Source organism: Ascidiella aspersa, chromosome 8 (assembly GCF_963924565.1).
Source record: "Ascidiella aspersa chromosome 8, kaAscAspe10.2, whole genome shotgun sequence".
Lineage (NCBI taxonomy): Eukaryota > Metazoa > Chordata > Ascidiacea > Phlebobranchia > Ascidiidae > Ascidiella > Ascidiella aspersa.
The window spans coordinates 23,600,903-23,628,321 of NC_139454.1; the positions used below are offsets into that span (position 1 = coordinate 23,600,903).

General features: G+C 35.3%; 2 protein-coding genes across 2 annotated transcripts; both read right to left on the reverse strand.

The window, feature by feature from the left end:
* LOC146136953 (peroxisomal acyl-coenzyme A oxidase 1-like) lies at positions 1-24,254 on the reverse strand. Its single transcript, XM_083395877.1, has 15 exons — positions 24,107-24,254; positions 22,923-23,088; positions 21,986-22,140; positions 20,189-20,296; positions 19,368-19,487; positions 18,210-18,325; positions 16,241-16,413; positions 14,699-14,861; positions 13,412-13,513; positions 11,929-12,017; positions 10,468-10,596; positions 6,499-6,613; positions 5,225-5,371; positions 2,839-3,048; positions 1-751 (listed from the first exon to the last, which is right to left on the reverse strand). Exons 1-15 carry the CDS (start codon positions 24,222-24,224, stop codon positions 668-670), a joined length of 1,995 nt encoding a protein of 664 aa, XP_083252003.1. The 5' UTR covers positions 24,225-24,254; the 3' UTR covers positions 1-667.
* Positions 24,254-26,229, reverse strand: LOC146136954 (phosphatidylinositol transfer protein alpha isoform-like). Its single transcript, XM_083395878.1, has one exon. It carries the CDS (start codon positions 26,185-26,187, stop codon positions 25,342-25,344), a length of 846 nt encoding a protein of 281 aa, XP_083252004.1. The 5' UTR covers positions 26,188-26,229; the 3' UTR covers positions 24,254-25,341.
* Positions 26,230-27,419: the final 1,190 nt, after the last annotated feature.

A 27,419-nucleotide genomic window follows, 5' to 3' on the forward strand; every position in this document is an offset into this window, starting at 1 on the left:
GGAGAGAAAAAGAACAGCAACAAGTCACGGAACAGCGGTACGTTTATACTTAATTTAATCACGTCACCGCACCGCCATTGGCTGTTTGTATTTATAAATGAATTAACTTTAATACTGTGTTTTTTGCAAATTAAACAGGCGAGGCACTAAGACGGAATAACGGCATTAGGTTTTAAACATCGACCAAGATTTTTTAAGCACAATTGTGCTCCGGGCCACCAGGGTGCTTGGTGGTACAACAGCTGCCTTGGTTTGTTTGCCGACTCGAACGCCAAAGACCCGGATAATAACTTCTGTTTCCAGAGTGACAACGGTTTGGGCGACCGGGACGAAAATAAAAACGTTTTAATTTGAAAATGACAAAAAAGCAAAAGAAAAGACCAATTTGCAACTTTGTAAACTTAACCGCAGATTAGACTCTATTAAAAAATCTTAAAAGATATATATATTTTTTTAGTGGGTGGTTTAATTATTTTCATTAATAGGCATTTAAAAGAAGTGCATAGAAGAAGTCGTTTTAGTGAGATTTTGTTACGAGCAAAAAAGTATTGGCGAAAATTGCACATATGGGACAATTACAAGTACATGGCACAATTACCTTGACGCATTAATAATCTCAGGGTTATTAAAACACCACTTGGGTGAACACATGATTAGAACACACGCCTCAAAGCTTGGATTTTGGGCCTTCCAATATATCTCGTCCTTCCAGCAAATGTGGCTTTAGATACTGGTAGGATGCCTGGTGAACCTGCAATATAATGTACATTTTTACAGTCTCTAACTTACTTTTATTAAAGACATAAAATGGTCATCTCATTCCGACATCAAAAATACTGCGTATTTGGTTCTAATCGTTAGTTGTTGTAATTACTTAAGTCGACGACTTGATTTAAGTGCACTCAAGTCACTTTTTAAAATGACTTGACTTAAGTCTTTTAGAACTAATTGATTGACTTGAATTTAAGTCGTTTAAGCAAACGACTGGACTTTAATTCAAGCGCTTAATTGATAAAATTTAGTCAAACTTGGTAATTGTTTTGCTGATGGCGTTTGTGGTGCGAAATATTGCGCAAAATGTCGCGTTCACTGCTTTTGTAAGTTTAACCTGTATTTCTGATGCAACCCACAATTTTTGACCTGTTATATCTATGACTTGGCTTGGGTAAAACTAATGACTTAGATATGACTTGATATTTGGTGAAATGGCTTAAATGGGACTTAATTTTTTGCATAATGCTTAACACTATGCTACTACTGAAACATACATATTATTACCGATACACAATATTAGAGATCGACCGATATCAATTTTTTAGACCGATACCGATCAGCGATTTTTTTTACAATTTTGGCAACCGATACCCGATACCCGATACAGATTATTTTATATACCTTGGAAATGTTCAAAACTTGAATAAATTGAAAATAAAATCCTAATACAGTATTAGTTTATTTACCTTTATTAATTATTAAACTATTATTTTGCATATTAAATTGGAGTAATGCTAAAACCCAATTTTTTTGGATCAAAAAATAAGTAAGTTGTTTGTTTTACAGAAAAAATTATATTATATTTTCGCACTAAAATATCGGGAAAAGTATCGGCCTACATTTACCGATACCGATATATCGGTAGAAGCCAAATATCGGCCGATATTATCGGTAAACCGATATATCGGTCTATCTCTACACGATATACAATATGTATTCTGTGAGCAAGCCCTTCTGTAGTCGTACTGGCCAGGCAATCCCACACGTATATACACAAGATCCTGATCAGGCTGACTGATTTCGGTAATCCTCTATAAAGGCATCTTGTGCACTATGCTACAAATTGACCCACCCCCACACAAACGTAAACTCGCACCCTAACCTAAATGTTGTGTGTTTAATTAATAACTGTGGTAGGATTGTAGACCAGCGCCACATATTGTATTAAGTAAACTAAAACTTCTGGCTTTACACAAACGTCGGGAAGTTATAAGATTTTTAATATCTGCAGACTTGGGCAACTTTTAATTCACTAAAGTAAAATGCGACAATTCTAATTGTAACTTAATTTGTGAATGGCTTGTGGGCTCAAATACTAGTTCTAATCTAATTAGGATTTTACCAAAGAGACTACTTTGTCGGACGGCATTTTTAGTTTCTCAGTAGAAACCTAAAAATTTAAATTAAAACTTTAGGTCGAAACGACTTGTAGGGGAATTTTACAATCTAAAAGCCAAAACCTAAAAAAATAGCACAGAAATATTTGCAATTTTAATTCTGATTAGAGTAAATTGCAATTTATACTTAATTGATTATATGAATAATTAAATTTTTTTCTAGTTTATACTTAGTATTCTAATTTGAGAAAACTAAAATGATCTAATTCTAATCCATAGTTTTAAAACTTAAATGATCTAATTTTGGAGCATAATGGTTGGAGGTTGTAGTAAGACGTAATAAGAATATCAAAGCCCATACAGAAGTAGGTATCATTTTGGACGTTTCGAATAACTCTTTATTCATTTTCAACATTAATGTTGAAAATGAATTAAAGAGTTATTGTTGAAAAATGAATTGGATGTTGAAAATGAATTAAAAGTTATTCGAAACGATCAAAATGATACCTACTTCTGTATGGGCTTTGATATTCTTATTAGATCTAATTTTAGTTTTAATCTAATTTAAAAAAGCTAAAATGAATCTACTTGTCCAAGTCTGCTACAGGGTAAAGCCTAAGCCTAAGGCATCTTGTGCACTATGCTAGTATGCTAATACGCATTATTCCGCTTTACGGTTTTGCAGGTCTTTGCCCCCTACAAAAAAACGAGCTTTCCGTTTTTTTACCTCTGTTTTGTTGAGCGGCGAATGTTCTTTAGCGTGTCGAAACAGCGCCTCGTACACGTTCCCGTCGTAAACTCCCAAGCAGGATCCCAGGAACCGATCACTGAAGTCGAAAGCGTCCACGATCCCGACAGCGTTGGGTCGCAGCTTGGCAAGAAGTTGCATTTCGGCTTCATAAGCTTCGTCGCATTGCTGGGCCGTCAGCACTCCAGCCTAAAGATAAGTTATAAGCTTGGAAAACAACTTGGGGAAGAATAAATTGGAAAACAACTCGGGAAAATAATAGCTTGGAAAATGACTTAGGACTTGGGGAAATAGCAGCTTGGAAAAATATTTAGGAATTGGAAAAAAAAATAGCTTGGAAAATGACTTGGCGGTGCCGCACGACACCTTTGAGAATAGGTTGGTTGTTAAACTGGGGTCTTTGGGTATGTGGAATAGTTTTTGGGGCCTATAAAGGTCTTTGTGAAATCTAAGCGTATATTGACAACTGGAATTTTTAATGAAAAGTGTACAATTAATAAAACGTTTCGTGCCCTTTTCCGTTAAACTTGACTTCAGTTTTCCCATTATTTGGCCGAAAGTTGTTTAACTTGAGAAATGCCTTACGAAAAGGTGGTAGGACTTTGCATACGTTTGTGGAACTTATTATTAATATCAAGAAGGCTACTATGTTGGGACACTGACGTCGTGTGTTTATTGTTAGAATGTAGGTGTGTTTATTGTTAGAATGTCAGATCGCAAAGTTACTGGAAACCTTTACGCACAATAAAAAAATCTGTGCGGTATCGCATCGTGGTTTCTTAATTTCAACAAAAGGGTTTCGAATTTGCTCGGAGCACAAAAGGTTTTCAAATTAGCACTTTTTGAAGAACGGTTTCCGAATTTTGTACTTTTTGCACTCAAACATAAAACTCCGGCTGCGAATTTGGAGCCGTTTTTTGCCGGAGTCAGACTTGGGACTGTTGTATAGGACTACTGCAAATCGTAAGGTGAAATACGTTTGGTCAAAACTCATTATATGGGTGTGTGAGTTGAATTACACATCTATGAGTGAACAGCTTCATTTTATGGTTTGATAAATTTCTGCGGATTCTGACTAGGACATTGGACTCAACTAAGCCGAGTATTAAGCTGGAATGGAAATCATTTTTTTTGTCTGGGCCGAAGCTTTACTCCAGTTGTTTTGAAACAATTCCCAGCCCATCTTTGAACAAAGCATATCATCCATTCAATACTTTGTAAAGATGCTACTCGTAGACTTCCTACTTAAAAAAGATAAATGTTCCGACTCCGATATTAATCAACAAATGTTTCATCGACTTAACGCAGTTGTACTTAATAAAGGCACAATATGCAGGGACCTTCAGCCAAATCGCTGTGGTTCAAATTCCAAAATCGATATCCCAATAAAGCAACCAATTAACGTAATGCATTTCGTCACCGAATCGATTTACGATAATTCGTCAAGTTGCAGTTGCGGTCCACGCGAAATAACTTCGGTCGATTGATCTGAAAATCGACATAAATTTGACGAGAGTTTAAAATGAAGGAAACAGAAAGCATTGAGGTGTATCTCGCTTAAACGGGTTTAGTTCGATTTTGGGATTTGAAGGTCTCTGTTTAATTTCCTTGGAGGCCCATCAAAGGATTGTTTTTACTGTACTTCAATGTGCATTGTTTTATACGAATACCGACGACGGCTTACTAGACACAAACGTATTTTTTGTTTATTTCCCTTTTTCTTATTTTAAAGTTTGTTTTGATAAAGGCTTCTGCAGATTGTAAAAACTCTACCAAAAAACAAACATATTTTTACCTACAATAGCCCATTTAAATTATAATTTTGGTATAGGACACTTTTTGTAGATTTTGGGAAGTCGGTGACAGGGTGTCACCAAAGCAGTGACAAGGTGTAACCGAATCAATGACAGGGTGTCATGGAATCGGTGACAGGTGTCAGCAATTCGGTGACACTGACAGGGTGTTAATAAAAAGTCACAACCCCTGCTGGTGTTTTGAGTGACGTAAACCGTTTCTCAAAATTACTCCAATGGTCTCTTAAAATAGAGAGTGCGACTCCTACCAAATGTACGATTTCGTCGAGTCCCGAGCCCGGCTCTGACTTTTCACTGTACAGTACACCCTTGAGTCTTATCGGAAGGTAAGTCAATCTGGTCGGCCGAACTGTTAAAGGTCGCGGGTTCGAATCTCATCGAGTCTTTTGAGGCGGCCATTGCCCATCCGTTGGTGCTAACCTGCTACTAAATTAACAAAGTAGAAAAATCGGATTGAATGAATGATCGGGAAAATAATAAGGTCAAACTACATACAATTTAAAATATACAAAGTTTCCTATTTGGTCAAAAAGGTCCTATATGTTACAAACCTTTAGAAAGTCGCCAAGGTTTTTGTTAACATGGTGAATGCCGTACAGGCGAGCCAGGTCTTCCAGAATGTCCCGTACCGACGGCGAACAACGAATGCTGGCGATGTGCCGGACGAATGACGTCAGAATGTACTGGATGACGTAAGCCTGGAACACAAATGCACAAATATTATTTTTTGAGTCATGTATTCAGAACTTAGCAATTAATTGGTAAAATTTTTGATTTGTTATAAGTTCATTATAAACTAGTTGTAGAAGGCTACGTCACATAATGGCTTAGTGCAGGGGTTCTTAAACTTTTTTTACCGCGGCCCCCTGAAAAAAAATTTTGCTTAACATGGACCAGTGCAAGCAATTTTTAAAAGTTGACGTCATAAATTTACGTCATAATACAAAGACACTTCAGAAATTTTCTTTTTCCTGTCGTAAATATGTGAAATGAAATAAAGTTTAAATATATTCAGTGCAAAAACGTTTTATTTTTAATAAAGCCTACTATTTTCGTTGAAAAATTGTTTAGATATACAGTGATAGTTGAATAAGGCCTTCATGGACCCCTAAAACTAGTCCACGTACCCCCAAGCCTTCATGGACCCCTAAAACTAGTCCACGTACCCCCAAGGGTTCATGGACCCCTTAAACTAGTCCATGGACCCCCTAAACACGTACTCCCAAAGGGTCCATGGACCCCAGTTTAAGAATCCCTGGCTCAGTGGTTTGGTTTGTCGTAATCCGATATCCGATATTCTTGAGGAAAAGTATCGCGACTGGTCCGATTCTTAATGACGTCATTACTATAATCAAACACGCAAACATATTCTTAAAAAAAGGACACTAAGTATAAATCGTAAAGTAAAAACACTAATGTTCTTCGTGCCTACAATGCGGGGTTATATTATTGGTCGTAGTTGTTTAATATTTTTTTAAATTATGTTTTTGCTTTAAATCTAAAAAAAATGGCAAACCCAAAGTACAGTGCAGAATTGTACAACTTTTGCAAGCATCTTTTTTTTCAGGCACGCTTAAAAAAAGGTAAAATATAAATCTAAAACTTTGTTGGCCAAATTCGCAGTAAGAAAGTCATAAAAGGCGATATGGTATGTTTCAGTGATAATATGCAACAGCGGAAAGCGTTATTAATAGGCAATTCTGCACTGGTTAGAAAATTCCGCCTTGTAGGCGCCTATGCATGCAACAGTTAACAATTGACCCCAATGCATCGCGTGCCGGCGTGCAAGTTAAACAGTAACTTATCGACAAGCAGGCGCCGTTACCTTTGCAATGTTGACCAACTGAACGGAGCAGACGTTCCAAGCATTTTCTGGCGTCGCCCCATTGCGCGAGAGAGCGGACATTTTCTGCGCCGTCGTTTTGATCATAGCCGAAGCCCTGTGAGAAAAATAGGGATATTTTAAATCTGGCGAACACCTTTTTTAGGTGTCACTATATAAAGATAACTTGCATTGTATTCTCGACAAGCTTTCGTACAACCGTGCTTTATTAGGTCAAAGTGAAAAGAAAAGATTTTCTACTTAGACCTAATGAAGCACGGTTATACGAAAGCTTGTCGGGAATTCAATGTTTACTCTATTTATAATTAGACAAATACGGCCATTTACAAACCTCTTCTTAGGTAACCTTAACGTTTTTTTTTCTGGATTTTGCGATTTTTTAGTGGAAGCTTTACTGGCTCAGATAATGCATAACCTATAGGTCGAAACATTATTTTTTATGATTAAAATTTAAGGATTACGTCTTTATAAAGATGGTGTCGACTGCTTTTTGGCTTTGAAATCACTATCAAGCTAAATTTGACGACATTTAATGGCTTTAAAAAAAAATACAGATTTTAATAATCTTAAAACTGTACAAATGTCGTGGTCAACACAATAACGAACGGTTTGAAACGCGCTTTCTCAACATATATATTGAGCTGCACAAGACTTTTGACAAAACCTAAAGGATTTAGGTAGCTTTTAATGTGCTAGTTAATTTAAAGACACTCAAACCATTTCAAGATATAACGAGTTTGCGGCAACTCCGGTATAATTATTAATCGCCTGCGTAACGTAAGTCAAACAAAGAGACTATGATTACCTAAATGCATATTTTCAAGTGTGCCACGTATTCCATTTGCACAAAGATATCTTTCAAAACGAATCAACGAAAAATCGGTAAAATCGATATTTTGACAGCAGTGAACGAGTTTCATTTTTCTTATGAAATTCGCCAATAATGCTTGCTTAACGCGTCAATGGCTTTAAAGACGAAAATAACAAATTGGTCGGAAACGTTTTGTGTAGGATTAGATCAAAACGGTTTCCCATATTAACGATAAAAAGTACAAAAAACGCGATATTTCGCTGCCGATTCACGAAATTTTCGGTTAAAATCAGGTTTCTTTAAATAGTTGACGAATTTCTATGTGTCTTTAACGTTTAGTTTACATCTAGTCGGTTCATAATTAAAAAAAGCACGTAAAAAACAAAATTAATACATTTTAAGCATTTATATTTTAAAAAATTAAAAAAAAATTAAAAAAAACTTAAACTTTTGTAAAAACGTAAGTCTCTCTAAAAAAAATTCTACTATAAGACACACACCTCTCGAAAGAATAATAAAGCAATCTAAAAAGTGAAGACATAAGTAAATTAAGGGTGGATATTCACTCAACGCTTAAACAATATTGGCAATCAAGCAAAATAATTGTGTGAGCATCAAAGAGGTTGCTATATGGACGAATGGTTTGTGGTTACAATTAGCAGCATATATAGGCTACAGTGGCACGCTCTTAACGATAGGAATCGATTTTGTATAGATTGGTAACCAAGTGCAAGGCAATTAATATACACTGCTGATCTATCTCGTACGTGAAACACTGCGGTTTTTAATTTTTTTTCATCTCCTAAAATTAAAAATTCAAACCAATTAAAACAATTTAATGAATTTACTGTATTTATGGGGCGTTGTATGAATTATAAATTGTTAGGCCGACAAACAATTTATTAAATGTGCAAACTCCGCACTGATTTAGATGCCTTGGAATTTTGAAAAATTGACAGTCAAAACACTTCCCAGAGAAATTTATAGCTTTTCAAAAACGCCAAATTGGATATTTGAATAGTATTTGAAACAAAACAGTATTAATGCCATGAATAGGCGCCGAACTTCCAAAATTCCAGGGCGTTTTTTTAAACAGTACAAAATGCGTCAGCAATCAGTATTCACCAAGAAAACGTAACAATACTTGGGAAACTGATTAAGCGCTTCCGTGTTTTGTCATTGAAACAATGCGTTGTGTGACGTAACAAATAGCAAATGCGCGCTCTAAAACGGTTAGGGCAGGGTTTCTCAACCATGGCCCTCGGACCCCCTGGGGGGCCACAGAGCGGTCATTGGGGGGCCACGGGCATCTCTAGCAAGTTATGCGAAATTTTTTTTAAATTTATTTGGAAAGTTACGCCTAATGAGGCCTTAAGGGTGGTCGTTCGCGAGGGCAAGTTTGGTTAAAGGCCTACCGCTGCGGCGAAACAATTACTGTTGTGCTTCATACGTAGCCACCCAGAGCGGCGTAAGCGTTTTCTTGGGGCGGCCAATTATTACTCCCCGATAACCTTGCCTAATCATTAAGTGTCCTACAAATGTTGTTAGATGAGCAACTAGTGTGCAATGCCAGGTGCAACGGCTTCACAAATTCTTTTAAGGCTGTTTTGTCATGACAAACTAAGTTAATTTAAATCAAAATGACTAATTTGTACAAAGTAAGTGTATTTATTCGTTGATTAATGGCTGCATTTGTTATTAACGCGAAGAAGTAAAATAAGTTAAACACAATGCTTGGTGTTTTTTTAAACAGGGGGCCACGAGGGTCGAGAGCCATTCAAAGGGGGCCACGAAGCATAAAAGGTGGAGAACACTGGGCCAGGGCAACAGCCGCAACAGTCATAATAATCTCTGTCAGTGAACAACATAATACTCCCCTCATACACGATTATTTATTCATAACCGAATGGTAAAGCGTTGAGTTGTACGTGCTAACAGAGTCGTAACATACCTAAAACTCTGGCAAGCATAGGGAGCGCGACATTTTTTGTGGTCTACCCGTATTATTTTTTAATTGTCTGAAAGTTTTATTTAAACATAGACTTCATTGTTGCGTTATCTTTAAAAGTTTTTGGTTGCGATTGTCAGCTTATGCTTCGAACTAATGTTTTCTTATAAGCGATCAAGCTTCACAGCGTCTTTTAACATTTAGAAATGTAACGTCACACGAAGCAGTGTGTAAAATGGCATATAAAAAATAAAAAAAATAAACAGGTTGACTGTTCTGTCGATTTGAGGCTCAGTTGATAGGTTGATGCCCATTTTACTAGAAGAGGATTTACTCCGACAGAACTCTTATCAGCCTATAGGGCTAAGGCTTTGACCTACATCAGAGTTCGGCAACCTTTTTCTATAGACGCGTGTCTAAGCTAAACCTAAAACGTTTCGGCGGGCCAATATTAAATTTTACCTGACAATTTTTAGTTTACAATGAAAATGGGTTTAATTAAAATAAGAAGAAGCGGTTAAATTCATTAAGATATTCGAAGTTGACGAGCATCCATGGCGCAGGTGCATGAATAAGATTCGCGCAATGCGCAAAAATGCCGTTACGTTATTAAAATACCTTAGGTGAACGGCCTTGTGGCTTGTTTTTAAAAAGGTTGCAGGCTTTGTGTTATACATTGGCGGGTCGTTTAGCACTTCGTCTTACATATATCTGCTAACGGAAACTGTCCCACGCTGTAAGTTCCGCACATTATTTTGGTGAACCTACACTGTACAACTGGTAGGGCGTACTTTCAATATGATTAGTGGAAATTGCACACTAAATGCAAGTTCGACTTGGTCAAATTCCAGGGCGTTTTGTTTTGACACCCTGCCAATTATCTAGGGCGTCTAAAAACGCTCTGCACACCCACGTTCGGCGCCTATGATGCCATGGTCAAGACAAATAAAAAAATCATACAACTTGAGCTGTACATAAAATGAGTTGAAGAATAACTAAGATTTTTGGAGAAACAAACTATTTTTAGCATTTTAAAGTGCGAATCAATTCAAAGCAAATCTTTTCTAAAAGATTGAAAATCTTTGTAGCAACCCCCCCCCCGTTGATTAGCTTGCAAGTTTATTGAACCAGAGAAGAGTTTAATTAAACGCAAGATTGTAAAAGCTTCGGTCTCTAGTAATCGGTTAATTACCTCAGCTGAAAGCAGTTAACCAGATTGTCGAGGGACATCAGGCTTCCGCGGATGTTCGCTTTACGAAGCTTCAGGAAAGAAACGGTTTCGTCAAGTTTTCCGGGATTATTGGCACACTTCACCAAGTACCTATGGATAATAAACATGCGAGAAAAAAATTGTGATAAATTTATGCAAAAATTTTTAAATCCAACATAATACGCGACTCTTAAGACCTCATACTGTAGTCTGTACGTAATGATTTTTATGAACAGAATGGACATGAAATGGACAGAAAAAATATTCATAAAATTGAAGCCAAAACTTCAACCTAACAGGCGAATTCAGACCTTATTCTAAAAGTACTGATCTGTTACGAAAGGATAGACATACAAGAACAATTATGCGGAAAATTCAGGCGAAAATTCCAATTTCACATAACAGGCGACTCTTAAGGTCTCGTACTGAAGGTAATAGTCTGCTATGAACAAATATTTTTTACACAATGTACAAAAGATAGATTCATAATTCCTAACATATAAAATTTAAAAAATAGTCTACTCTTAAGTAGTTTTTTACAAATTCTACAGGAGCAGTTCCTGAACCTGACACATCAGTGATACTCTGTTATTACCAAAGCTTTAAAAATACTACACTAAAAGTTTATTCATTTCAAGTTAAATTAACTTTGGCTTATTTTATTGTTTTAGATAAGTTGTTCGATGTACGCAAAATTATGTTAGTAAAGAGAAATAAATCAAAACAACACTACAAACTACAACTAATCTGATTCAATTTTAACCCAAATTAAAATTTACAGAAATCAGAATTTTCTTTCAAATACCAGAATCTACCTGATTTCGAATGGTGAAAAACAAACGAATCTGGTTGCACATCAATGATAAAGATTTAAACTGAGTACAGAGCTTAGTAAACCAATAATCAATTTGTTTGGATAAAAAAATAAAAAAAAGATTTTCAGTTTACTACGTTCGTACTTAGTTTAATCTTTATAATTTACATAAAAGGTAGATTTTTTAAACTTTAAAACCAAGAAAAATTACCGTTGGTCGAATTAGGCATTCAGCTCAACTGTTTGACGTGTGCAAAATCTGCACCACGTGTCTAAACATATATTTGTGTTTTTACATTTTTTAAATGAGACAACCGCGTTTTACGCCAGGCTTTCCAGCCCGGTAAGATACAATCAATCAGCCGATTGCATTGTCATCTTAAGCGGCGTCACACAAATAACAACCTTTCGCTAAATAAAGCAACGTCATCTGTTTGTTAATTATCAAGGGGTTCTTCTGACAACTATGTATTCAGCGCCGACGTTTCGATTACCTATACGAGTAATCTTTCTTCAGGGCAATGATTGTCCTGAACATATTAGTCAGAAGAACTCCTTTATAATTGATAGAACGCCTGGCGGCAACAGCATATTCACTGTTGGGGTTAATTCGTCACTCGCAACTCTACCTGGCAGTCTGGAGGTACAGAACCGTGTTTTCTCCTTCGTAGGTACAAGCCGGGGTCACTCTAGCCAGAAGATCGGGCAGACCACTTGCCTGAAAAAAAAATCGTAAGGGTCAGGCAACAGAAACATGCATAATTGTATATTCTGTGATCAAGCCCTTCTGGAGTGGTACTGGTCAACGTTAACAGCACCAATATATAATACACAAGATGGCTACGGAGAGGCTCTCTGCCAACCTAATCAACATTTTATTATAAGCAAGGCCAGGCTAGAAAAACAACTAGCCTGCGGTGAGGTTCGAACTCACGACCTCCGTCATACCGGGACGATTCTACCAACTGAGCTACGCAGGCTCAGAAGGGAGCAAGTCGAGAAACAACCATGACACCGTTGCCTGCTGCATACTGTATTTCAGCAACTGAAAACATACATATATACATACTGTGTATTCTGCGGCACCAATATATAGTACACAACATGCCTACAGATAGGCTTGCCGAAATCAGGCAGCCTGATCGGGATTATAGTTGAAGCAAGTCAATGCTAGAAAAACAAGGGGTCACATTTCGTATTGCCAATTTTCACAAAACAAAGTATTCGATTTCACTTGAAACTATAGACCAGTGTCGGTCAATTATTGGCTGGCCGACATGTTTTCAAGGCTTTTTTTGCTTGATATGATCAGGGTTGGCAGACAGGTTTACGAAAACATAGACATTCGAAGACTTTTCAAAGAAAATTTGTGTCCTTTCAAAGACCTTAGGTCACTTGGCGTTTTATTCCAAAAACAAAAAGTGCTATGGTTAGAGTAAATTAAAAATTGTTTTTTTTTAACCGCACTTATTTAACACATTTACAAAAAATAAATTTTAAGACTTTTAAAGATTCAAAAACTATGTATCAACGTGTATGTTGTGGGTGACTCGCATTTGAAGTTTATTTATTATTCAAAAGTGTTGTAGTGGTCAGCAGTCCCTAGTTGCTACTACAGAAGGGCTGATCACAGTATATACCCAGTGGATTCCACGGCTTATTATAGTGCTTCCCAACCAGAGGGTCACGAACCGTTTCTAAATGTTACAGTTTTCCATTAGATCGGAAAATTATTGCATTACCATTACGTAACATTTATGCAACAATGTAACAAATACGTAACAAGTAGGTGTGCTGTGTCGCATTAACTATTTCAGTACGTACGTCAGCAGTAGATGTGGGTTTTATGTAAGTTTATTTGTTTGGTCAAACTTCATTGTGGGTCGCAGAATAAAATTTGCATTAAAAGTGGATCGCGAACTGAAAAAGGTTGGGAAGCACTGGCTTGTTGGACATAAGAGTTTGTTTTTGGGGACTACTCGCGACTCTTAACTCGTTATACGGCCCCTATAGGGTCGCTACGCCAATTTTGAAGCCCCTTGTCTACATAATCCATAAGCACAAACTTGGAAATCGATTCGTGGTATATCGATGAGTTAGAAACGTCCATACGTGTGAATATCCGTGACCTCCGCATGCCCTCCTGCAAATCTCCACGCCCTCTGTGCACTGGTCAGCTGCACTTGCCTTGAAACTTGCGGCGAGCGCGTGCAACTGTTGAATGGAACACAATTTATGTGTGTGAATATCGTGCAATCATACTTATACTTGAAAGATTTAGAAGAACATTGACATTTTTGTATTTAATTGTACAAAATTAGATTCATTTTTTTTAAATGCAACTTGCTAAAAATCCTCTGGAAAGTTACACTAGTTATGTGTCTAAAAATATCGAGCAATCATACCTACCTAAAGGTTTAGACACAAAAGCACTTTTTTACACAGTAAAGAAGTACGTTTAGTTTCGTAAAATGCAACAAGCTTCAAATGATTAGTGACACACAAGACATATGTAGAAATATCGCACACCTATACCTATTAGAGAGATTTACAAGAAACACAAGAACTATTTTTTAACCCTGTTAACCAATTATTTTAAATTTTGCAACTAGCTGTGAATACTTTGGAAAGTAACACAAAACATATGTCACGCTTAAAACAAGGTGCAAGCCGACTTGAAAGGTTTATTAACCACACAGATTAGGTTAAGTTTTATAAAATGCAAGTAGCTTTAAATGCTATGGAAAATAACACAATCTATGTGTAAAAAAACGTGCATAGGTAGTAGAGACTAGATTAAGAATTATGTTGAGTTTTTAATTAAACTAGCTTTAAATGCTCTGTGAAGTAACAGCCATGTTTATAAACACCTACAGGAGAGGTTAAGAAAAAATATTCAACATTTTTTTTAACCTATAGCAGAACTATTTTAAATTTTCTAAAATTCAACAATAGTTTTAAATGCTCTGAAAAGTTACACAAGCCCTTTTCAAAAAAGTACGACACCTGACATTGGACCGATGCCCGATATTTTGGACGATAAATATCGCGATCAGACCCGATAAAAAATGACGTCATAGCTATGCGAAAACAAGCAAATTAGATTAATTTGAAAAGCTCAAAGGTATATTAAAATTGCTTAAACGTTTAAGAAGTTTAGTTATCTTCGGCCGTTAACCTAATATATTTTTATAAACTTGTCTTTTAAGGTAGAAATTACTAAAATTCCATTTTCAATGTGGTATCGGATCAGGGCCGATACCACCATCGTATCGAACGAGTACCGATACTGTCACTTGGCAACGGGTAGCGGCTCCGAGCCGATATTATCGGCCAAAAAGGCTGAGAGACATCGAATTAAGGAAACGTTTTGTTTCGCATTACTGGAGTCGGAAATACCTCGGCCAATTCGGAGAGGTCTCCCTTGTCAGCGTTTTTCAGGAAGTTCTTGTGCTTTAACTTTATCTGCTCACCGGCGAAGTTGGTTGCGTACACCACTGCTATTTGAGGAAACAGCTTGTGCTGTTGTGTGACGTAATCCAGTACGACCACCTCAGAGTCACTGTAAAACAAAATTGATTAGTTTTTGTTTTTTAAGCGCAGACGACTGTAAGCGTTTTGGTGGCAAGGAAAGAAAAAAAAACTCGTTGCCACGAATGAAAACAGTGGTTCTCAACCGCCGCACCCTTCTAATGCCCAAGGGTGTCGAGAGATATTTGAGAATCTTCAAGAATCTGATTTTTGCTCAACTCTTACAACTTTTTGTGCAAGATAAGAGTATAGAATAAATTCAATTAAAACTTACTACGCAGAGTTGATGTGTGTTGTTCCAGTTCCGGTTATTGTGACACTCTAATGAATTACCTACGAAAAAAATCTTGTAGGATTGTCGCAATATATTTATTATTTCTGAGGGGTGCCGCAAGCCATAAAAGGTTGAGAACCACTACACTAAAACTACTGAAAATCGCAGTGTTGCAAAAAAATCATATTGAAATTTATTGGCCGTTTCGGTATGTGATCTTAGACCAGGGGTTCTTAAACTTTTCTTTACCGCGGACCCCTAAAATTATTTTTTGCTTTGCATGGACCCCGGTAGACAAGAAATGCTCCAAAATGACGTCATAAATTGACGTCACAATACAAAAAGACTTCAGGACTCTGTTATTTCGGTCCACGAAATGTGAAAGTTAAATGGAGTCTAACTATACATTCAGTACAAAACCGTTTAATGTTTAATTAAAGTGTTTTCTTTTAAAAATTAATAACTTTAAGTATACACTAGTTCTCTAATTAGGCCTTCATGGACCCCCTAAAACTAGTTCCCCCCAAGGGGTCCATGGAACCCAGTTTAAGAACCCCTGTCTTAGACCGATTTTCCAGTGTTGTAATGTCTTAATGACTTGACTTAACTGCACTTAAATTTGAAGTCTTTTGAACGAAATGACTTGACCTTGGCTTTTATTGTTTCCAATGTCTTGGGGTGAAATAAACGGATTTTATTTAACATTTTGATATAAAATTGAGTTATTCATCTCAATTGTTGCATGTAAGACTATCAAAATTGCAACCTGTTTTTTTTTTCTTTTTTGTAGTTGACGTATTATTCCAAATCGGGTTTTAACAATTTTAAAGGTTTTTATTTTGATAGTGATTTGACTTGGAGATGAGAGGTGACCATGATAATGACTTGACTGGGACTTGATAGGGGTAACTAATGAATTGGACTGGGACTTGACGACTTTTTTTTCGAAAAGACTTGACTTGGACAAGTTCTTTCCCAAACGACTTGACTGGGACTTGAGTTATTTCAAAATGACTGACTAACACAATAAAAATCGTTCTACTATCGTTGTCGAAAGACATAACTTGAGCTGCACATAAAATACATCCAACACTATAAAATACGGCTTTTCAAACGAATTTTTTAATAAGCCTTACTTCGGATTGATCAGGCCCTGCTGTCGAACAGTGGAATAACGGACGGAAATGGTGCACGCTTTGGCCAGCACGTCGATGGCCTGAGACTTTGGTAAATTGACTCGTAGGTTGACCATGGAACCGTACATCATTCGATCGCTTACTTTCTTCACGTAGCTGCCGTCCACTTGCACCTGTACGAACGTGGTAGGGTAAGAATTGTCGCGGGGTGAAGTTTACACGGACTCCAGCCATAAGACCGAAATAAGAAGAACACCAACGTCGGAATAAAACACAGTTCGGAATGAGAAAAGAAGAACGACTAATCGTAATAGTGATAAAAACATCTAAATCGGAATAACACCTAAATGGCCAGGAGCATGCCTATGCAATATTTTGCCTAACCTTAAACCCCACCCTTAAGTACATCACTAACTCCCTAACCCTAATATATTTTCTAACATCACCTTTTATACAGCAATAACACAAAAAATCCAGGGAGAAAATAGCGGCATCCTAACGGCGCCATTCAAACTAAGTCGCCCAAATCAAAACGGCCTATGCCTGACCCATGGTCCCGATGGTAGCATACCCTCTCCATACAGTCTAAGGCGTTATTTTTAAGTCATTTAGGCCTTATTCCGACAGGTTTATGTCTTATTCACTCGATTAAGTTCTTATTCTGTCATGGATATTACCACGTATTTGGCTTTATTATGTCGTTGGTCTTAATACTATGGTAATGTAGATTTTATTGCTATTAATATTATTGCTTTTTAAGTATTTTTGCGTGACGTTGCTGAAGCAAAGCCCAAGTTAGGTTTGAGTACACGTTAAAAACAAATAAAGAGATATTTGAAGCGTTCAAAATGTTACCTACTACACTACATGGGCATTTGGCATCGAACTTCCAACTAAGTGGAGTACACTTTTTCAAAAACAACCCAAAATTGAATTATCTCAAAAAAAGTAACCGACTGCACTAAAAGTGTCACAAAAATGTTTGTATATCACAAGAAATTTTGTGCACTTTATCACAAGAAATGTTGTGCAGAGGGTGTGGCCTGTGGTAGGCCAAGCGTGGAACTGTGACCTTTGCACTAATACGTCACAACTGGATGGCATTGTTGGCGCTAGGACAAATTGCAGTGCCACGCTGTGTTGACATTATTGCCATGAGTAAACGCGAACATGATGACATCGCCTGGCGTGGGAGATTTATGTGTCAGTGATGTTTTGGACATCATTTGACTGGTATCCCACTTACAGTGTGGTAAAGTGCAACAGAAAACACCAAAACCTTGTATGTGCACATTTTAAAATGACTAAAGTCCCAGTTGAGTGATTTATAAAATAACTTCCGTCCAAGTCAAAATTTTTTGAATAAATAACAAGTCTCGTTCAAGATCAAATCATCAGTTGCGCAAGTCAAGTCCCTGTCAGGTAATAATTAAAGCAGCAGTAAACATTAAACTATTAGAATTGGGTAACTCGTCCGATTAAGAGCAATAACTAAACTAAAAACTAACAAAAGTGTAATAAATGGGCAGCTCAATTTTATGAAAAAATTGCATAATGAAAACATAAAATAGTTAACTAGCTCAATTTTATGAAAAATTTGCAAAAAATATAATAAAACAGTTGGCCTAAAAGATTTAAAGCAAGTCAAGTGATTTATAAACAGCAGCTTTAGATTAGTCATTTGACTTTAGTCATTAAAACAGTGGACTGTTGAGTGCTGACTAAGGTATCTATACTCTTTTGTTTTCGAATTATATTTGAAAAACCAAAGCTATTAATTTTTTTTTGAAAAATATTATGTCTAATATTTTTTTTACACTCTTAGACTCTGGGAATTTTAAGTCCGCATTGCGGTAATGTTTCTACTCTAACAAAAGGTATACAAGTCCAACTAAAGAACTAGGTTAGCAGTAACTGTCATAATATTTCTTTTGTAAAACGCTAATTATTGTTTAAAACTCTTGCATACCTCCGCATTCTTGCAAAGCATATTTTCTCTTGGTATTCGGACATTTTTCAAGTAAAGAAAACCGTTGTCAACAGAGTGAAAGCCAAACTTGTTACCGATATCTCCAACGGTGACGCCTTAACATTTTAGACAGAAGTAAGAACTAAGGTTTAATGATAACAGTACGATACCGATCAATAAATCACACATTAATATCCTGCTTCGTGAAAAAAGCAATACTCATAAGACATAGCAAGAATATAAAATCCCATAAACTAGGCAGCATTTTTCATTTCGAATATCTCTTTTTCTATTGTGGGGTTTTGATATTCTTACTACGTCTTACTACAACATCTATTATGCCTCAAAATACTTATTAAAATAGTGCTATATACAACTATTTACCATGTGCCATTATATTTGGTCAGAATGACTACATGCAGGATTAATCACAGAAAACATGTTGTGTATAAAGATGTTTCAGTTGCTGAATCAGGCTATTAATTCCCTCTAATTGAGGTTGTAAGTACGGACAGGATGCAGCAGGCAACGGTGTCATGGTTATTTCTTAACCAGCTCCCACTAACCCTGTGTAACTTATTCGGTAGAGCGATAGTCCTGGAATAGTGTGAGGTCATAAGTTCGAACCCTGCCACAGGATAGTTGTTTCTCCAGCCTGGACTTTGTTTGCACGAAAATCCTATGAGGATGACTGATTTTGGTTTGACAAAATATTTAATAAAAAGATGATGTGTAAAGCAGTAAGGTTTTCAATCATAAATACGAAAATAACTGTGCCAAGACCTTCTACACAAATATATTAGGCAAAAAGATTTGATATATACTGTAAGGATGTCTAATACTTTACCGAGACAATTCTTTTTTCGAAAAAAAGTATCGGAATTGTTTCAATACCACATAACGTCATTGCTATGCTTAAACAAGCAAAAATGTGAAATTGAAATTTTCAAAGATCATTTTTCATGGTTAGTAAGTGTAAATTTGGTATCGCATTGACACCGCAACCACCCTATTATCAGACAAGTACCGATACTATGACTTGGCATAGAATAATAGCTCCGATCCAAAATTATCTGATATTACCGGACATCCTTCCCTTAATGTATATTATTGCCTTCATTGCTGGTAAAATCTACAACATTTTGCTTACTGTTGTACCTGGCATAGGCTGGTGAGTGCTGAGATCTCTGATCTGGACGATAAAAGGGTGCATTCCATATTTGACACCTTTGATGCGTAGGTTGGCCATTACCATGGCATGGTTTGCATTTTTGCCCACTAAAAAATAAAGATTTAAAATTTGTCTTTGCAAGACAGATTGATATGCATAAAAGCATGCAAAAAATGTGCTGAGTTACAGTAAATAATTTACAAATAGATAACTAGTTTTATATTATGTATACATTATATATACAATTATACATATAGAGTTGTATGTCATATCTGGCAATGTAAGTTACACGGATACGCATCAATTGTTTTTCTTTTTAATTTGTCATGAATATTGTGTCAAACAAGTCCACTACAAAAAAAAAATTATGTTTATAAGGTTAAAAGTTGAAACATTACTGACTACTGTAGTTAAGTTTTTGGCTGGGTTTTATACATAAATACATAAAATCAAGGTTTAATGGCTTACATTATTACAGGGTGGGTAACCTTTTTCTAGTCACAGGACAAAACCAATATCAGAAACGTGTCTACAGGCCGTAATAAATTTTAACTGACAACTATGCATTCAGATACAATGAGTTTGCAAAACTTCCATTGTTAATAATGCCAAATCCAGGGTACACATTACACCACTACGCTGTAAAATTTTTGCTTTAACCTAATAAAAAACAGAAATAATGGCCTCTTATCATTTCGTAAAGGAGGTGGCGGGCCCAAAATACTAACGGCGGGCTGACTTTGGCTCGCAGGCTGTCGGTGGTGCCCACCCCTGCCTTATTAAATTCAATTTGGGTTGTTTTACTCACAATCTCCAGGCCACCATTTCATGGATGTGATGGTCGGACAGTTTAGAACAAATTCTTCAGTCTCGTGATTATAATCTGCTGTCATTTCAAGACCCCTCAGAAAAGTTCCTGAAAACAACGTGAATGATGTGTCATAAATAGGGCGAATATTTTTTGACTTGTCAAAAAAGGCAAAATTTTGTCAAAATTTAAACGTTAGGTCAAAATTTGTCAATATTTTTGTAAGTCAAAATCGAATAAAAATGCACATAAATCGCTTATAAAATTAAAAAAAAACTAAAGTCAGCTTTTTGAAATTGGTCGTTCGGTTATTTTGAAATTTATCTTTTATTTTATCAAAAAAAAAAAATAGTTGTGATATAAGTTCAAAGTCATTTTAACCGTATTATATCTTTATTAGAGCAATATACAGTATAAAAAACGCGTGATTAACGACGCTAGGTTATTTAAATCAATGTATTTCTAACAGGTCAAAATTTTGTCAAAATACATTATTTTCAGGTCAAAATTTGTTAAAATTTTAATTTTTAAGGTCAAAATTTCCTATTTTTTTGGTCAAAAAATATTCGCCCTAGTCATAAATTATTTCAAATACTGCAATTGTCATGATTAATATTGGCATGATACTATATTTCAGATAAATAACTCAATTCGCCAAATATGCCGGTAAATGTAGATTATTTATATCATACACGAATCAGTTTCATCAATTCATGTTCTAGTCTTAACAGACAAAATTTATTAAGTTACTACTAAACCAAATAATTTGGCTCAAAACTAAAATGTTTTTTTTTATTTTTCTCCCTAAATCAATTTTAGTTTGATTTGCACATTTGAACACCATTTTTCTAAATATATATTTATACAAAGTACTGTTAAATTGCCAAAGTTCAGCATATCAAAACGTTAGAGTGATACCGGTACAAAAGTATACTAATTTAAATTAGAAAATAATGTTACGTGCTTAATTAGCACTACAAAATTATCACCGGTTGCTAATTACGCCGACTGTAAATTCTAACATTCATTATTAAAATCACATTCACATTAACCTAGTAGTAACTCGTTGTGTTTTAAATATATTTAAAAACAAATATATTTTAAAACACATCGCTACTAGGCTGATTATTTTTGGACTTAATTCAAAATTTTCAAAATTTATATGTTCAATCAAACTTGTTTAAGTCAAAATCAAGTAAAAATGCATATAAATCATTTACAAAATTAAAACAAAACTATAGTCAACTATTTGAAATTGTCGGGGCTCAGTTGTAACTTTGTTTTTGCATTATATAGTTGTTTATCTTTGATTTGAACAAATGTATTGAACAGTATTTTTTGTATTTTTTGCAATTTATTGTTTAAGTCATCAATGTATTTCTAATAGGTCAAAATTTTGTCCAAAAAATATATTTTAAGGTCAAAATTTGTAAAAATTTCTTATTTTGTAGGTCAGAAAATAATTGCACTAATGATAAAAAATCGTATAAAAATTTGTTTTATTTGACTTTCCAAACAAGCAATTAAAGCAGCACATAAAAACACTTGAAAAACTGTTTTAAGACTTTTCAACATGCAAAACTAATCACAAAAATTCAAGATAGAGACTCTGTGAGAACAGCGTATAGGCTATTTTTTTAGATTGTTGAAAAAATTTGACAGACGGTTACGGTCCCTAAAAACACCTGCTAAACACAAGACAAGATAATTACAGAAAATTTTTATGAAAAATAACACTTACGGTAGCTACAGCATAAAACTTATTGTACCACTCTAATACACCATGCTTAACCTTACCATGACCAAGCTCTGTTTGAGCATAGGTTGATATAATGTTGAGGTTTGCAGATAGAGGAAGCCATTTGGAAACTTGATCAGGAGAGCCAAAGCTCATAAGGGAAGGAATGAAGGCACCCGTGTGTATGAGAAGGTTGTAGTCTAGCGGCATAGCCCTAATTAAACAAATATCATATATTATAGAGATAGACCAATATATTGGTCGACCAATATATTGGTCTACCAATAATATCGGCCGATATTTTAGTATGAAAATATATAAGCTTTCCTGTACAACAAAAACTTACCCATTTTTCAATGAAAAAAAATTGGTTTTAGCATCACGCCAAGTTAATATGCAAAACAATAGTTTAATAATAATTAATGTATATAAACTATAACGATATTCGGATTTTTTTTCAATTAATTCAAAGTTTGAACATTTCTTAGGTGTATATCGGGTATTTGTTGACAAAATTGTAAAAAAATCGGATATCGGTACCGGTCCAAAAAAGTGATATCGGTCGATCTCTAATCATATATGAGATGGAATTAAAAAAAAATTGTACTAGCGCATAAAACAGTAATTTATGCATCCGTTACTTAATGAAACCAATGTTCAAGACAAAAAGGATCAAAATTTGCTCCAATATCAAATCACACAAAAAAAGTTGAAATTAAAACGTTTAAAGACTTTTGTTTTAGGTTTTTGGCCAAAATTTGCAAAAGAAGCAATCAATTGCTCACTTTTTTTTGTTTTACATCAGAATATAAAAAATAAACTCTATTTTTCAACAAATATACTTGTGTTGTGTTTTCCAGCTTTTATTACTGCTTTGTAATAACCCTTGCTTGATTCAGAATAAAAGTGTGGGGCCACATTTAAATTTTATATACTAACACATAGCTTCAAAAACATAATAATTGCATACTCATATAAATTAAAAAAATAACTGACCTTGGAATGTGCTTTATTTCTGGAGACAGAGGATGCCAGCCTTGCTTTTGAATTATGCCTTTGAAAACATGAACAGATTTCTTGGTTGCTTCTGTAAACCTTTCCTCTCTGGTCAAGGCGGTGACTGGTGGACCTTGCAGAACTGGGTCATCGGCAAACACCTTTTCTACATTAAAGTAGGGACGTCAGATACTTAACACTTTATTTCTGATATACTGAAACCAGTTTTTGTAACAAAAACTATTGCGATGTGATATGACATTACTATGCTCAAACAAGGAAAATGGATACATTAAAACACTCAACAGCAATTATTTCAAAGTTATTCGGCCAAAATTTGCCATAACATCAAAAACTTCAGTTAGCTCCAGTTGCTAACCTATTTAATGGTTTATATTGTTAACTTTTAATTTAGAAAAACCTCAGATCGCAAATTATGGCTAAAATTGCTATGCTAATGTAATTTGTATTGAATCGCTACTGAACCTAGTATCGGACGAGTACTGATACTACCACTTGGCACAGGGTATCTACCTATTGATACTATTTTCATATTTATCGGACAAACAGGAGTTTTATTTTATTGTCTTAGAGCTTTTAAGCATAGATTTGACGAATTATTATAGTTTTCCATCAACATTTTTTAAATTTGTTTTGTTTTTAAATGAGCATGGAGACCTAAAACATTTCCTAACTCTGAGGTGCTTGTTAGCAAATATAAGGGGCAAGATAATAAATAGGGTAAAAACGGGAACCAATGTATGGCAAATATTACTTCTTAAACACAACATATTTTATTAAGCATTTAAATTGTTGCAACCAGGCATAGTAATACTATTTAAAACTAGATGGGAGTCGATAGGTACAGAGAGCTTAAACAATGACGTCACAATATTTTTGGTTTTTTGCCCCCCAGTCGAAAACCCCTAGGGATACAGACTCATAAACCTCTTATGCACACCTACGTCCTACATACCACTTTACGTCTTGACTAAAAATTTGAGAATTCTACAATGTATACTTTTTCTATAAAGCTAAAGACAAAAATCGGTCTGAAACATTTAACGGAAAAACAAGATATATATATGTCCCGAAAATTTTCGGCCCATATAGATAGCTGTTGAATCATAACAATTACCAGAGGAGCTAGTTTTGGTTACTATAATTATTAAGGTTAGGCTTACCAACTTTGCGTCTTAATTGAGTTTCAGTTTTTCCACCATCCCAAACGTTGGTTAGTTCCTCGATATTAAAGGTAACCTTTCTTCTTTCTAGCTCAATTAATCTCCTCTGTTTAGACATTTTTTTAAATTATGCAAACAATCCTAAACCTTCAGCAAACAAACAATTTCCAATAAAATTCCACAAAAAAACAAATTAAGGGTTTGCTCTGTAAAACACTACACGTTTATTACAATTTAATTGGCTAGCTTCTCAAAAATAAACCAAAACAATGCATTTCATGTTGGTAAACTTCTGTTAAGTGCATATGTTTTCCAGAATAATTTAGTGGAATCTAATTGCAAATTTAACAATGTTGTATATATGTATATACTTAATTGTATAGATGACAAACCATACTAACATTGAGTTTACACAAAGTTTGTTTAAGGTGAGATTAGCTGACGTTTATTACAGAGGTTAACAAGGTGGAAATGATTTAGGATTTATTCATTTCAAAAGGTTGGTTATTTGTTAAAAAATCGACATTTGGAATTTATGTGTTAAATTACTTGGAACCACAATTTTAAGTTACAATTTATTCGTAAAAAATTGCCTAGTACACATAGAACGGCGTCCAATATATAATGTACAGGCCATAATTTTTTCTACAAACATTCTAATACCGTCAAACGAAAGAACAACACAAAACTATGTGAAAAACTTTACTAGATCTGCCTGACATAGTACGACAGGTATTGACGATAAAGACAAACAAGGTAACAGTGAACAAAAATCCTAACCAGTCACCCCACCCGCAAGATGTGGCACCAAACTGAAAGCTGCAGTTTAAAGTTTTGATAGTTGGCCTAAAACAGTATGTCATACTATTCTTTAAAAGTTAAAACAGAAATATAAAGCTTGGATTTCTGTAAAGAGATTACCCAAAAACAAAATGAGATGTGCGGGTGGTTGAACTCTGTTTTACATAGACTTTTTTCCCAGGTTTTGCTTTTACCTCTTAAGTGATGGTGCCAATGCTTATAAAATGCGCAATATAAATATCAAACCTAACATATAATTATAAACACACATTATTATTTTTTCGCTGTCAACAAGAATTGCTATGTTACATGTTTGTTCATGTCGCTACTTTTACTTTGTATATACAGCTGATTTTTTTGATTTCTAGTTGCACGACAACTGAAAGTTAGTCAACGCAATTCTTCCTCGGGAATTTGAAACATGAGTAATTGGTTTACAGCTTGTCAACGGCAGTGGTTACTCGCAATTGACCGGTGTTCCGCAATTTATCCAATTCACTTTTAGTTTCATTTTCGATTCTGCGAATGTCGTCCATGTTCAGTCCATACCAGTTGTCCATCCAGCAAAACAGCTGCCTATGAAAGTTGGTGAACAGGCGAGTCTCCTGACTGTGGATGAAGCTTTCCACTTTATCCTGTAAAAGACGCCACTTAAATCTGCAGGTTACAAGCTTGTAGGCACACATGTACTGCGGTTCGCCTTCACACTTAGTTGTTGCTGCTTTGGCCTTCAGTTCATCTATCCAGCCTTCCTTGAGCAGACCACGATCACACTTCTGCGATTTAAACTTTGTCGGATCCGTTTCGACATTATAATCGCCTCCCTTTACTGGCGCTGCTATGTCAATGTGAACAACGCCCCTGTTGGCCACTATATCTTTCCACTGGCTTTTCGGTAAATTATGAACGTTGTCCGACTCTCCCAGGTCCGGCTTATGAATGGTTTCAATCTTGATTTCAAAATTGTCCTTCATGTAACCGGGATTGGTAAACACAGTTTTGCAATTTGGGTAAGCGTTCCAGGCCTCTTCAAGAAAGTCTAAACTGCCAGCAGGAGCAAGAGCTGCAAAAATTTTAGGGACCCTCGACTTAAAGCGGTAATACTTTTTGGTGTACTGACCGCTTTCTCCGTCCTCATTGTAGGGTTCATTTTTCAACACTTCTATACCTTCTCCGCCGCCACTTTCTTCTTTACTTGCTTGAGCTACGGCCCACAGTTGGGCCACTTGATATTCGGAGACTGATATGGGCAGAACAACGCGATATTCTTTTACCAACATTTTGTTTGTGTCACTATGGGCTAAATTTAATTATAAGGTAGTTATTCTAAAAAGAAAAGAAAATGTTGATAACTCCTAGCCTTATAAAAGCAAAAGTTTGTTTTGTCATACAACAATTTAGAAATAAAAAACTTTTTGACAAAAATATAAACAAATATCACTATGATTATAACTTATCTAAAAAAATGATTCAAAAATCAATATTCTTAATCTAGGACTTTTTACCAAGCGGGATGCTTTTTGACAATTTGTTGTTGTGGTTTCGAAAGCGTGCACAATAATCGTTTTAGCGGTAAAATATTCCTGATCAACAAATTAGAAGCACCTATAACTCTGCTATAACAAAATCCAGAATTAGCCTGAAAACAGTATTTCATCACCATGAAATTTTGTGATTTTTAAAATAGAAATAGAGACTGTCAATGCGGCCGTCAACAACTAAAATGTCATACACTCCCACCATAGATAGATAGATCACACTGTAATACCGAACGTGGTTTTGATACAGCGACTGACATTATTACTTATATTTTTAAACCATGCACTTATGATTGTTACAAGATTTAGTCCTGCTTTAAAATCTTACCACATTTATTTTAACACTGGAAACAAAACAAGTTGTCAAAGTTGAAATTACAAGAAAGGCATAAATATGTATAAGAACAAATATAAAATAAAACCACCCAGGCCCAAACACTAACTTCCCAAATACTGTCAGCAATATACCCCCCCTCGGAAAAATGCTAGGCCAGCGCCGAAGATTCTACTATGATCCAAACTCATACCAAAGGCGAAAGTCATTTCATGTACCGCATAACATCTTATTCAATAGAATCCTAAATTTTAGCGGGGTCTGTTGGACTATTTGTTTAACCTATTGTTTATCTAATGGAGTGACAGAAATAAGACTAACGCGCTAAATTATACGACTAATTAAAACCAATTTCCTTTACATGCCGTTAAAAAAGTATTTCCTTTTATGAAACAAACGATTTCACTCCCCTTTCAATTTAATCAAGCGTAGCGAGAGAGTGAATTTTGGCTTCTATTTTAAACAAAATATTAAAAGAAAACTAAAAAATATAAAAACAAAGCCAAAATAAACTGGTAGAACAAAAATATTTAGACATTATGTACTTAAAACCGAACAAAAAATTAGTACCGTCTTCGAAAAAAACGACTTATAAAAAATTGTGACGTCGATACGGTGACATCACCCCATATGTCACATG

Bases quoted from the DNA above. Each gene is read 5' to 3' on its own strand.
- LOC146136954 (XM_083395878.1), bottom strand. From the start codon at position 26,187: ATGTTGGTAAAAGAATATCGCGTTGTTCTGCCCATATCAGTCTCCGAA.
- LOC146136953 (XM_083395877.1), bottom strand. From the start codon at position 24,224: ATGTCTAAACAGAGGAGATTAATTGAGCTAGAAAGAAGAAAGGTTACC. The intron at 18,326-19,367 runs GTACAACAGTAA...TAAAATGTTAAG, and splicing joins CACTCACCAGCCTATGCCAG to GCGTCACCGTTGGAGATATC. The intron at 3,049-5,224 runs GTTTGTAACATA...ACTTATCTTTAG, and splicing joins ACCTTGGCGACTTTCTAAAG to GCTGGAGTGCTGACGGCCCA.